General features: G+C 36.3%; 1 protein-coding gene across 2 annotated transcripts; it reads right to left on the bottom strand.

The window, feature by feature from the left end:
- Positions 1-6,427: 6,427 nt before the first annotated feature.
- Positions 6,428-12,448, bottom strand: LOC308684337 (class I histocompatibility antigen, F10 alpha chain-like). Of its 2 annotated transcripts, none has more exons than XM_081355496.1 (5): positions 12,352-12,448; positions 9,798-10,037; positions 8,430-8,711; positions 7,998-8,270; positions 6,428-7,917 (listed from the first exon to the last, which is right to left on the bottom strand). In XM_081355496.1, the coding sequence occupies exons 2-5, from the start codon at positions 9,844-9,846 to the stop codon at positions 7,796-7,798; spliced, it is 726 nt and encodes a 241-aa protein (XP_081211622.1). In that variant the 5' UTR covers positions 9,847-10,037; positions 12,352-12,448; the 3' UTR covers positions 6,428-7,795. The 2 variants fall into 2 exon arrangements, with proteins under 2 accessions (XP_081211622.1, XP_081211621.1); XM_081355495.1 differs by having other exon boundaries at positions 12,243-12,403.
- Positions 12,449-13,388: the final 940 nt, after the last annotated feature.

Here is a 13,388-nt window from a genome sequence, read left to right as displayed (position 1 = left end):
TGTTTTTTTTTTGTTTTTTTTTACAGTCTATGGTCTCAGCATGTTTTGTTTTGTCAGTCCATTTTTTATTTATTTTTTGCTCGACAGGGGGCACGTTCAACTTTTAGATTTCCTTGGCGATCCTGCAGAGGGAATGAGTAGGGGGAGTCCACAGACCTGGAGCCGGTAGATATACCAGTTTTACGCCCCTGTTATGCTTTCTAATTGTATCAACGTCTTTACATAGAATGCCAAGGAAATAAAGGATAAAAAGAAGATAAAAACAAGGAACACTGACAGATCTTGCAATGTGGCGAATATGGCTGGGGGGTCCTACAACCACTTTGGAATCGAAAATGCTCTCATAGCTGAACTAACATCTTTAGGACATTTAGCAAATGTGACTGATACTCTCACACTTCAAATTAACATCGATGGATTGCCCTTATTCCGTAGCTCCAGTATGAGTCTGTGGCCTATTCTGGGTATGATTAAGGAAATTCCAGGGTCCCCCAAAACGTCATATACTGACGGGTCTTGACCATACGTCAACATACGACGAAAAGGGTACCCCATAACGTCAATATGAGACGCAGACATAAGCGCACCAGCAGCGCCTCCTAGCGGTACCCTAATGCATACCTAAACCTACCCATAACCCGAATCGTCACACATGGACGTTAAAGGGGTACCCTTTTCGTCGTATGTTGCCGTATGGTCAAGACCCGTCAGTATGTGACGTTTTGGGGTGAGACTGTGTTATTGTAATTGGAGTGTACTCAGGTGCGTCCAAACTGGCAAATGTGCAAGAGTATTTACAAGAATTCATTGTAGATATGAAAGCCATTTCTCAGAGTGGTATTGTGTACAATGGTATACATTTCAGGGTACTATTACCCGATGCTTTTATTTGTGATGCACCTGCTCGTGCCTTTCTTAAATGCTCCAAAGGCCATACAGGCTATTGGGTGTGAGAGGTGCACCCAAAAAGGCCAGTACATTAATGGGAAGGTATCCTGAAATATCAGCAGAGCTCAGGACAGATGAGCAATTTGGTAGGCAAGGCTATCAACAGCACCAACTGTCAGCCTCCCCCTAAATGATCTGGGTATATGTTTAGTTACCAGTTTTGTGTTAGATTATATGCACCTTGTGTGCTTGGGGACAATGCGTAAGTTAATATTTCTTTGGTTGAAGGGGCCGCTGAAATGCAGGCAGTCTATGAAGTTTTTTGTTGTAATGTCACCATATATGGTTTCTATCAGGCAATGTTTACCTAGCAATTTTGCAAGGAAACCACGATCCTTGTTTGAACTCAGCACATGGAAAGCTACAGAGCTTCGGCTATTTTTGCTTTACACTGGCCTTGTTGTTCTCCTCAATAATATACCCAATAGAATGAACAGAAGCTTTTTACTTCTATCGGTATCTATGAGAATTCTTCTGAGTCCTGCCTTATGTTCTCCTGACAATTGTGACTATGCTGAGGAGATTTTGAAACTCTTTGTAACAGATTTTGCTGCAATTTATGGCACTGAATTTGTCAGCTATAACATGCATTCATTGATCCACCTAGCTCTAGATGAACTAAAATTCAGCCCGTTGGATGGTGTTTCAGCTTTTCCTTTTGAGACATTTTTTGGTAAACTGAAAAAAACTTTGGCCTCAAAACCCTGTCCAACAACTCGTCAGGAGGATCCATGAGAAGCAGAAAGTGGCAAGCCAAAAGACCACATCACTTTTCAGCCCACTTAAACAGCTCCACTTTTCTGGACCAATTATTAATTCAATTGCAACATGGGAACAATACAGGCGTTACAATGATGGACAGACACTGATCTCCTCCTCTCGTGGCGATGACTGTTTTTCTGTAGGGGGAAGGATTCTTATTGTGCGGAACATTTTGTCACATTCTGGAACTGTTAAAGTCCTGTGTAATTTATTTGAAACTGCCAAATCCTTTTTTAACTATCCAATGGACTCATCATGTATACTGGAATTCTTTTTGTTTTCAATTTATCTGAAAACTTGCAGCTGTTACCTGTGGAGGAGTTAAAAACAAAAATGGTGTTGTTGCCACTCAAGACTGGATAATTGGCATTGCCACTCCTGCACTAGTGTGCTATTTATTTGTTTGATTATGAATTTATGTATTTTTATGTATGTATTTGTTTTTCTTTAAGCATGTTACCTTTCGCGATAGTTGAATTTATAAATGGTGGAGGATTGGCAGTTATACCGACCAAATGGTCTATCGGGCCTGAGGAGGACGAATGCTACTGGCCACCAGCAAGGATGAACATGGCAAAGAACATGGCGGTCATAGAGCAACAAGACACTGACTGGGCGACATACAAGTTGACTGTCAAGAGAAAAGTCGGTAATGTGTCCATATGTATGATATTATCTGACATGATGAGTTCACTGTTGATTCGTTTTAAATTTGCTCTGAATGAAACTAATTGCCACTCATTTGTCTGTCTCCCACAGCAACGTATGAAATTGCCCAAATTAGTTAGTTAGAGTATTAGTTGAGTATGAACAGAACACAGATGGACCAGCCGAGCCTGATCCTACAGAGAATACGGGAAGGGGAAGCGCAAAAAGAGGTGAGGTTGTTTGAATTACTACTACTAAATGGATGATGAAAATTTGAATTTCCCAATGACACAGGAAGGACAAGTTTTGTGGGAGTTTTGTTAAGTGTATTTGGCTCAAAGCTGTCAAAACGAGGGAGGTAGACAACAGATATATGATTAACCAATAAATAATATTAAATGTAATCAATTAGCCTAATAAAAGTAACAATCACATGTTAAGGGGGGGAAAAGAGATGTATACAAATTGATGTGTACATGCCTGAAGGGGGCATGGGGTGTTGGAACAGATGTTAAGGATCCATGTGAGGGTCTCTCTGGTATCCAGAGTGTAGTCATACTGTATATAAATCAGTCATGGAAATTCTCTGGTGGAAATGTATACGAACCCTGTGTATAGTGGTATCACCTCTTGTCCAAAATGTATACTTTTTTAACCAACTGTTTTTAAAATGCTTTAACTCATTGATTGTGCTTGTATATTATACATTTCTAGGCGAGTGATTTTGTCCAGTGAGGATGAGGATGATGACAATTGGTCCGGCAGCCCCATCATGCCTAGACCTCCATCCACCCTCAGGGCATCACCTCCACACTGTAAACAAATTTAAGGCTGTACAACAAAAAAAAAAATCTTAGTACTAATTTCCCCATGCTTTTTCCTGTTGACTCAACTTTTGTAAATAACAGTTATACAAACTGAAAATAAGTTGTCTATGATACAAAAAAAAAAAAACATTTAATTGAGTCAACTTGACATTATTTGTTTTCTGGAGATATGCAGCTATTCTGTAACAAATCTTTTGTAGTTGAGCCAATTTAACATTCTGTGTCTATAAGAAACATAAGTTCTTAAGAATTAACAGATTTAGATGTTGATTTTTTATAGTAAATATTGGTTGGGCAGTTTGACTCTTGGCTTTTTGTGAGAGATTGTGGTCTTTGTAACAGTGTTTAGCAACACTGTGTTTAACACTCCTTTAGGAGATGAAAGAGAAAAAAAAATGATGCTACAAATGCTTCTACAACAGCGTTGCGACATTGGCAACACCGTCTCTTCTACCCCAGAGGGATGTTAGGCATGTGGAAATCATGGAAGAAAAACTGGCAAACCCAAACTTCAAGTCCGAACTGGTATGAATGTTAAGTCTAGGGTAGTGCAACTCAATTGGGGGGGGGGGGGGGCTTAGTTTTCTTAGTGCTGCATTTGACACTATCGACCACAACATTCTTTTAAATAGACTCGAAAATTATTGGCATTAGTGGAATTGCGTTAGCATGGTTTAAATCATACTTATCTGACCGTTATCAGTTTGTAGCAGTAAATGAAGAGATGTCTTATCGATCACAAGTTCAGTATGGCGTACCACAAGGCCCAGTACTAGGACCGTTGCTGTTCACTCACTGTACATGCTACCCTTGGGAGAAATCATTAGGAAGCATGGCAAATGAAACTTACCAATTCACAAAACTAACGGAATGCATAGGTGATATAAAAAACTGGATGACTATCAACTTCCTACTACTTAATTCTGAAAAAAAACAGAGATTCTAATCTTTGGACCAAAAACTTCCTCACGTAATAACCTAGAATACTGTCTAACACTTGATGGCTGCTCTGTCCTGTCTTCGTCATCGGTTAGGAAACAGGGTGTGCTCTTTGATATCAATCTTTCATTTGAAAGTCAAGTGTCTAGTATCTGTAAAAACGCTTGAAATATTTTGAATTGAAATATTCACGTCTTAAATATAGAATATACAACCATGTTGAATTTCAGCCCATAAAAATGCAAGCCCTAAAAAGACAATGCATTAAATGCAGTGCATTTTTTTTTAAGTAGGCCTAGTGCAATTCAACAAGCTTTTTTGTTATACTGTCTAACACTTGATGGCTGCTCTGTCCTGTCTTCGTCCTTGGTTAGGAACCAGGGTGTGCTCTTTGATACCAATCTTTCATTTGAAAGTATCTGTAAAAACGCATTTTTTCATCTTAAAAATAAATCTAAATTTCGTCATATGCTCTCAATGAAAAATGCCGAACAATTAGTTCATGCATTCATGACATCAAGACTAGATTATTGTAATGCTCTACTGGGTGGTTGCCCTGCACGCTTAGTAAACAAACTACAGCTGGTCCAAAATGCAGCAGCGTGAGTTCTTACCAGAACCAGGAAGTATGACCATATTAGCCCCGTTCTGTCAACACGGCATTGGCTCCCTATTAAACATCGTATAAATTTTAAAATATTGCTGATCACTTACAAAGCACTAAATGGTTTAGCTCTGTAGTACTTGAGCGAGCTCTTAATGCATTATCCTTCACGTCTATTGCGATCTCAAAATTCCAGCCAGTTGATAATACCTAGAATATCAAAATCGACTGCTGGCGGTAGATCCTTTTCCTATTTAGCACCAAAACTTATACATTTTTTAATAAAAATTAATGTTATAAATTATATATTTCTTTAAAAAATTATATTATTTATAAAAATTATACATTTTTAAGGCCAGACAAATAGTTTATTGAGGGTTGATTTGTAAAGAAGGACTACATGCCTGCGCACATATATATTCAAAGTGCAGATCTTTGGACTGAACACGTACTGCGCATGTGCACAACGTCTGTGTTTTCGTGGGTTTGCGTTTTTGAGATTTGCGCAGAGATAATGGATAATCTTTTGCACCTTGGAACCTATTCCAGGGAGTGCATTCTCAAGACACCAAGCACCGTTTTGTGCGGATGGGCGGCCGGAGCACTTTAAGGGTTTTCCTGTTAGAACAGTGTTGTGTTAGCGGCCCCTAAGTTTATAACTAATTATCTTCGCAACGGAAGTGAATCAATCAAACAAAACTAACTTTAGCTGAAAAATAACTTTATCCTAGAGCTGTTGTAAGGCCTAAACAATCTGTTACGGTAATTTCCTATTATCTCTGTAAAGCTGCTTTAAAACAATCCATATTGTTAAAAGCACTATATAAATGATGGTGAATTGACCTGACTTGAAATGTTTTGAATTGAAATTTTCACATCGTAAATAATATATACAGAATATACAACCATGTTGAATTTCAGCCCATAAAAATGCAAGCCCTAAAGAGACAATGCATTAAATGCAAGCGCGGTAATGCAATGCATAATTTTTTTAAGTAGGCCTAGTGCAATTCAACAAGCTTTTTTGTTTCAAAAACATTTGTCATTATTTTACTTCCATAAACGTGCACATATACACACAATCACTTTATTTAGTTTTCATGTAAACACTATGTTCGGATTCATCATTCGGAATGAATTCAGTCGCACTTAAAAAAACGGTGTGCATGTAACATAGTGTAGCCTGTGAACATGAACAGCACACAACACAGACATGAATAGCACATGAGTAATAATATGTGACGATCCTGCTTTCTGCCCAAAACACCTGTCAGATAATGAACTTTGAGTTTGTGATTTTTTTTTTCTTTTATTGTGAATATTTTTTTCTTTTTTTACATTGAGAAAATACAAAAGTTCTGGGTTACAGAAATTGTTACGCATTAATTGAAAGAGTAATCACAAATATGGTTAATTAACTGTAAACATTTTGTTTGTGAATTTAGTTTTTTTTATTTGTGAATTCAAATGTATTTAATTTCACATTGAGAAAATAAAAGTTCCAGGTTTCAAATAGTTTTAACATGCAGTTTATTTACAAATGTAGAAAAAAAGTAGGCTATATATAAAAAATAGTGTGTTTTGAGTTAAAAGTTTGACTGTTGGGGCCCCATACCTGGAATTGATTAGGGCCACCAAACAACTAAGTCCGTCCCTGCTAGAAATAAATAAGATAAAAAGGCACAAACAGGCAATATTTGATGTAAATGTTTTATTTACAAACAATCTGAACAACTATACCATCATATTTTTTTATAATATCTGTTAGCTAAACAAGTGAGCACAGCAAAGACAACTGTATTCAGACCAAAGTCAATAGGAACTTAAAGCAACATCTGCTGATGGACAGGCAACGGCATTCTATTGCGCATGGGTAAGTTTAACTTCTACTTCGTGACGTCCCCCTGTCACAGTCTATAACGGAAGAACAACTGTTTTGCTGTGTCGTTAATACGTGACAGATTGGATAAGTAAATTTTATATTTTAAAAGCCAGTCAGAGCGGTCAGACTGAAATGGATTTCCATTTTCATTCCATTTGTTTTTTTACCATTCACACTTGACACTGACAGTCTGAACGAGGCTTAAATGTCACTATACTTCTAAATCAGATAAATAAACAACCAACAAATCTTTTCTGAATTGGATACATGGTTTAAACTGATTAACATCAAGTATGAAATGTAGACAGACAGATTCTCAAATGTAATTTCCAATCCAAAGAAAACAAGATGAATATGTAAAATTAGATAAATATGATTTAATATATACACAACTCCTGTGCATATAATATCCTGTGGTTCGTTCAATCATATTAAAAGATTTAAAAATATTGGTTAATAGCACTGAAATTGTTTAGATCAGTGGTTTATTGACATTGTATCAATGGAGAAAAATGTAAGTGTGTTATCTCCAGAAAGCTAAAGCGCAGACATAGTATACTTTTGATAAAATAGACAAAGAATAGACAGCACAAAAAGTATAAAGTGAATCAAGGTAAATTGTGCTACTTGTGTGAAAATGTGGCTTAGCGTACCTGAATTCATTTCACCCCACTAGACAACAATTTTTACAGTTGTACAGGCCTACATTTACAGTTGTAATCTGTAAATAAGACATAGGTGGTATAACAAAAAAAAGATTGTATCGTATTGTTTGATACTGCTGATAGTTTAATACTGTCTTTTGACATCTTCAATATGGTAGACAAGTGTAGGGTATACTTTAAAATGAAATAAAATGGAATGATAAAATAAACAATAAAATAAGACAATTTGAGAAACAGAAGATAGGCCTAAGCCAGAACAAGAAAATCCTCTGGACACATTAGACATTTTAGTTTTCATTAAACCAACAACAATAAATGCCAAGAACATTGAAGCATTGCAGTATTTTGAATTACTAACAATGCTATGTATCGCATCAAGAAATGTGTGTATCGTTACACCTCTACAACAGATGCATGTGACACAAATATATTCCATTTAAAGTTATTTTGTAAAAATTCAAATAGATCATATTTTCATATTTTAAGAAAAACATACTACAACATTAAGTTGGGACTACCTCTATAGTCTCTGTCTTCCCATCTGCCTTTTCATGCAAACAACTGTCAAAATCACAGATATCGCACATACCAATAGCAGGACAGCAACAACAGCTCCTATGTGGCGTCTGGAAGGTTCATCTTCTAAAAGAGGAAGCATTTAGAATAAGATCAAAATGTAAAGATTTTATCTGATACTTTCTATTTCTGTAAAAGCTCATTACCTAACTCAATGACCAGTTTGTTGTCCAGACTGAGGTGTGTGGCAGAGCAGCTGTATTTGTGTTTGTCTGCACTGATCTCCAGACTCTTCCTCATCTGGTACGTCCCGTCACCATTGGGCAGCAGATCTCCTCCAGTGATCTCATGATCAGATACAGGCTGTCCATCTCTGAACAGGGTCAGGTTGATGTGACGAGGGTAAAATCCTGTTGCCAAACAACTCACACGAAACCCTCCAGAGTTTGCTTTTTGTGTGAGTGTGATATTGGGCTTTTCTGTAGAAGGAGGAAAAAAATAAACAAAAGAACGTCAGAGAACGTTCTACATGTATAAATACATGGGTTTATTTTTAATCCTGAAGGTTAACTCTTAAGAGTTACATTTGTTTTCATAAAACAATTGTTGGAAATTTAGATGTGCCCTTGAGTACGTACTCTTTCTGTTAATTTGATCTCTTCTCTTTTTGAGGTAATTCTTGAGAGTTTTTATACAAACTGGGTAAAAGATATTTGGTATTAAATCCTGCTTAAATTCTTCCAGGTCAGGTTTGATCAGTTCTTGTTTAATATTTACAGTCACAGTATAAGTGAATGTGTTGTTAATGTAACGCAGTTCATCTGTGGTGGAGCCTCTGGCAGCATCTGCAATAATCATCTTTCCAGGCTTGTCGGAGTCCAGCAGCTCACACACAACCAGTGTCTGATAAACATCAAGACCTGTGAGGGAAATATGAGGGAGAATGGGAGATTGTCATGGATTGGCCTCCTTCATCTTACACTCATTGTTTAGCAAACCATTTATAAGAAAAATTTAATTTGATGACTCTAAAAGTGTCATTGTAAATAACCACATGCTATTTTACAACCTAAACTAACATTGCCTTGTAAAAAAGTTATAAAAATCAAATTATCTGATCGTAACTTTTTCCCCAAAGTGTGTTGACTCTTATTTTGTAGTATTTACCATTTTAGTTCCTGTTCCCCTAAGTTTCCTGTGCTAGTTTTGTAGTCCCTTTGCAGTTCCAGGATCATTGGTACCCCTTGATTGTCTCCGCATCTTGTTATCTTATCTTGTTACCTTGTCTGAATAGATGTGTTTGTCGGTTGTTGTCGAAAGGGAAGCTCATAATATACACAACTTTTGGCTGGATTTTGTTGTCCTAAATCCGATTTTCATGGTCTGCGGCTAAATCGGTGCTGGTTGTAGTCGCCGATGCTTGTTAAGTTTGAGCAGGTCGGCGACGTCTCAAGCATTCACAGATGCTGCAAAATGTTCAAACCTTTTTGATATTATCGCCATGTGATCTTGTAGCAGGGTTGCCAGGCCAGCTTAACAAAATAGCCTAATGGCCAACCAAAAATAACCCAAAAGTAGCCCAATGACCATATCCCAAAAATCAAAACATTCCAATCACATTATAACTCACCCATTCATACTTTACGGTCACTCTAAATGCAAAATGAAAGCCACTATATCGAAGCGATCATAAACGCAGCTCAAAGGCTATAGCATATTACATTTCATTTTTCAGACAATGTTTTAAAAATATTAGACGCATATTAATATTTTTTATATTTTTAATAAAGAAACAATAATAGAAGACTTTGCAGAAATTATTATAAAGTTATACATTTAATTCTGATACCACAAATGATTTCACCTAAAAAACTAAAAATTTAAAATCAAACATTAAAAATATTCTCATCAAAAAGATGTTTTTAAGCAATTGAATATGTACAGTATGAATAGCATTTTGTGCATTTTTAAATAGATTAATAGATATCATTGAGCCAGATACTTACTGTCATTTTGGTTTAACAGTGCGGCTCTTCTCAAAAACGAGTTATACATGTAGCCACTTATATCCTTTATGTAATCTGAATCTATCACATCATCCTCATTCGTCGTATTCCCTCTTGGAATATATGTCTTTGAATTATAGTATCCAACTGTGATGTCATCCAAAGTTGTTGTGCTACTAAATTCAGGAAATTGTGTTTTTCCACAAATGTAAGTTGAAAGCAACCACAAAGAGTGAGAACCTGAAAAACAAATTGATTATTGGTGATTACAATGGATTATTGTTCATTATTGATTATTTGATTCTTGATTGATTGATTTCTACCATAGTAGGCTATGAGACTGTATACAATAAACATTTAAGCTCCATCCTATTTATTTTGAATTTAAAACATAAGCCTTGGAATCTTGGCAATGGCAATGACTTATTCTTTCATTCAGAATGAAAATGATATGAGTAGGGGAGAGCGGGGCAAAACCTAGCACTTTTTGACTTTCTCAGTTTGTATAAATTCTTGTATTACAAATGTATTAAATGTTTAATTTAGGTTGCAACAGTAAAAGTTGAGTACATTGAAGTTAGCATTTTAAGGTTAGGTTAGTATAATGGTATCAACAGTTTCTGCCAGTCCTGTTTTTCTCTATTGTAAGTCTTTAATGGCTCTCGGAGCCCCTGACCCAGATGTTGAATGGTTAGGCTGATTGGATTAGCAATGACTGTTATGTTGATTCTCTCAGTCTGGGGCAGGCAGTCTAAACTTGCATACCTAATTTACACGCTTTGTTTAGAGTGTCTCCACCTCTCGTATAGGTGAGACTCTCACCCTTTTGTCTTGGATGGCTCTTGGAACTGGAGCTGATTGGCCACACCCTCAGTCTAGGGTGTGTTTTCTAAACACGCTTTATTCAGAGTCTCCGCCTCTATGTAATCCCTTCCCTCTTTGAATGTGTATAACTACCATGAATACTGTATTTAGATTAGACTTGATGAACTACAGACTCGGAAGAATAAATCTCTTCTGCTTATAAGATCCATCTCAAGTCTCCTGGTCTTGCTTTGATGAAGGAATAAAGTTTCCAACAAAATCCACTTGGGCTTCAGGGTTTTTTTTTTTTTTACAGATTAATTTCACACATGTACAGTACAAATATGTGGTCTTGCTTCATTAATACAGACTAGTGTATACTTTTTTCTTTATTTTATGAAGGTAGAATGATGCCATAAAGAATCGCATGTGCAGGGTAACAAGATCTGTGGAAGTGTACATAAGACAATATAAATTAAATTTGCATGCGCAAGAAAAGATTTGTGAAGGTGTAAATTGACTTTCAAGCGTAAGAAAAAATATTTGCATCATTTTACTGTTATTCGTAAGTGTAATTCATGTATTGTGAAACTGCAGCTTCATGCTAGTGCAATTTTAATTTACGCTTACAATCTTATGTACACTTTCATAAATCTTACCCTGCGCATGCGATTTTTTATGGCAAAATTTTACCTTCATAAATAAAGAAAAAAAGTATACACTGTATTAATGAATCAAGCTAATGAGTGAACAGTGACAACATGCCCATAGGGTACACTGTAACATGACGGGCACATTGTTACGACCATATGACAGCTTAAGATGTTGTCTGATCTAATCAAAAAAAAAATATATATATACACTTGACAAACAAAACTATTTTGCAAATAAAATACAATTATTAACTTTTTCAAATAAAATAATGCCATTTTTTAATAATTAAAATAAACAACATTTGGAGTTCGACAATGAACACACTGCAAACACAGCTATACAACATAGATCAAAACAATTTGAGCAAAAGCAAAATAGATGAAGAAAAGCATTCAGACATTCAGAAAAACACAAAGCTGAACACAACACACCCCATCCACACACTGCTCTCATGGAACAAGAGACAATAGACGGGCCAGAATGCTTTGCATTTCATGAAATAATAATTTCTGAATATTGAACTCAACTCACAGTCTTTATTCGCAGTCGCTTCTCTCTCATGGTTTGCCATTCATAAAAGTTATATGTTCGTAACATCACTAACATCAAAGAATTGCATCAGTTCTAATAGCGTGGCACATTGTAACAGAATGCCCCACCACCTCAACTAGTGATCTTTCTTGTTTTAGAAAAACTGAGATGAAAAAATAACTTTAGTAAGAAATGTACTTGCTATTATTAAATATTTATTCTGCCATGTCTTTTTTTATGCCAACAAGTAAATGGGTCACACAACGTTTTGCCATGCTAGCATGGAAACCTTAAATCACCACGTGTGTTACAACTAACCCTGTTTTGGTTGTGACTCGCTCTAACCACAACTCTCTATAAAGGTCATTAATCTTCATTAATCTTGAATTTATTTGTTGAAAAAGATTTTTTTAGGTTTTAAAATTCTAATAATATTTTAAATCGTAAACAACTTACCATATGAAGCAGATGGAAGTGAAAGTGTGAGTAAAAAAACGCCATACGATTGTGTCCATTTGCACTGCATGCTTTTAGTCTTCAAATATTTAGCAAAAAATTAGGTTACCTGCACAGGTACCAAGTTAGAACATGGCTGCGTCTTCTTCTTCTTCTTCTTCTTCTTCTTCTTGTAGGATTCCGGCGTTGTAGACGCTGCTGAGCGTATTACTGCCCTCCACAGGTCAAAGCTTGAACTAAATTCTTACATACGGTCCTGTGTCATGCAAGAACTGAAGAACTGCCTTGGAGGTCAGTTTATGCTCATCAGTGTCCAAACAAAGATATAACAGAAAAAGCCTTAACTCCAAGTCCTGCCAGTTTAACAAAGAATATGTATTTCTGCCCTATACTTTCTGCATTCTAGGAAAACATGCCCTACTGTCTCAAGACTCCCACATTCACACAAGCCAGAAACATGCTTTCTTACAATGCCCAAAGAATAATTTAACCCACAGTGCCCATATGGCTGCGTCTCAGCCTATGTTTAGTTTTTTCATTAAAGGGGTGGTTGATTATGATTTCACTTTTAACTTAAGTTAGTGTGTAATGTTGCTGTTTGAGCATAAACAACATCTGCAAAGTCATGCTCAAAGTTCAAAGCAAAGGGAGATATTTTCTTTTAAAGAAATCCCTTTTTAAGGACTACAACAAACGTCTGGTAGGGACTAACATTCCTCCCGGGCTAGTGACATCACTAACCCTAAAATGTACATAAACCCCGCCCCCAGGAACACGATTTATAGATTATCATGACAGAATATGCTAATCAATGACTAGAAGATAACTATAAGATGCATAAATTCATCAACTAAACATTCAGAAATGTTGTCAACATGTTGTCACTTCTTCTTGAGTCTCTCCATCTTTCTCTGACTCCGTTTTGAACATAAAAGGCTAAATGTTTTTGAAATTTTCAGGACACAAGCTGTTGTAGCTCCGGAAGAGGAGTTATGATGGCGGAGTGAGCGGTAGCGTTTTCGCAGGCTTCGTTATTAAAGTCTTGAAATCGTCCTAAACATTTAATCTCCGACAGAAAAAACTCAGCAACTTCACATAAGACCTGCACGAACAACATCTCAGCCCCACAGAATTCTGTTTTTCGAA

The sequence above is a fragment of the Scardinius erythrophthalmus genome (genome assembly GCF_964197995.2).
Source record: "Scardinius erythrophthalmus genome assembly, chromosome: 24".
Taxonomy (NCBI): domain Eukaryota; kingdom Metazoa; phylum Chordata; class Actinopteri; order Cypriniformes; family Leuciscidae; genus Scardinius; species Scardinius erythrophthalmus.
This window is presented reverse-complemented; position numbering and strand designations above follow the sequence as displayed.

Excerpts from the sequence above, each read along its gene's own strand:
- LOC308684337 (XM_081355495.1), bottom strand. The coding sequence starts at position 12,312 with ATGCAGTGCAAATGGACACAATCGTATGGCGTTTTTTTACTCACACTT. Across the intron at positions 8,712-9,797 it reads ACTGTTAAACCAAAATGACA|GTCTTGATGTTTATCAGACA; the intron begins GTAAGTATCTGG and ends TTTCCCTCACAG. Across the intron at positions 8,271-8,429 it reads AGATCAAATTAACAGAAAGA|AAAAGCCCAATATCACACTC; the intron begins GTACGTACTCAA and ends CTCCTTCTACAG.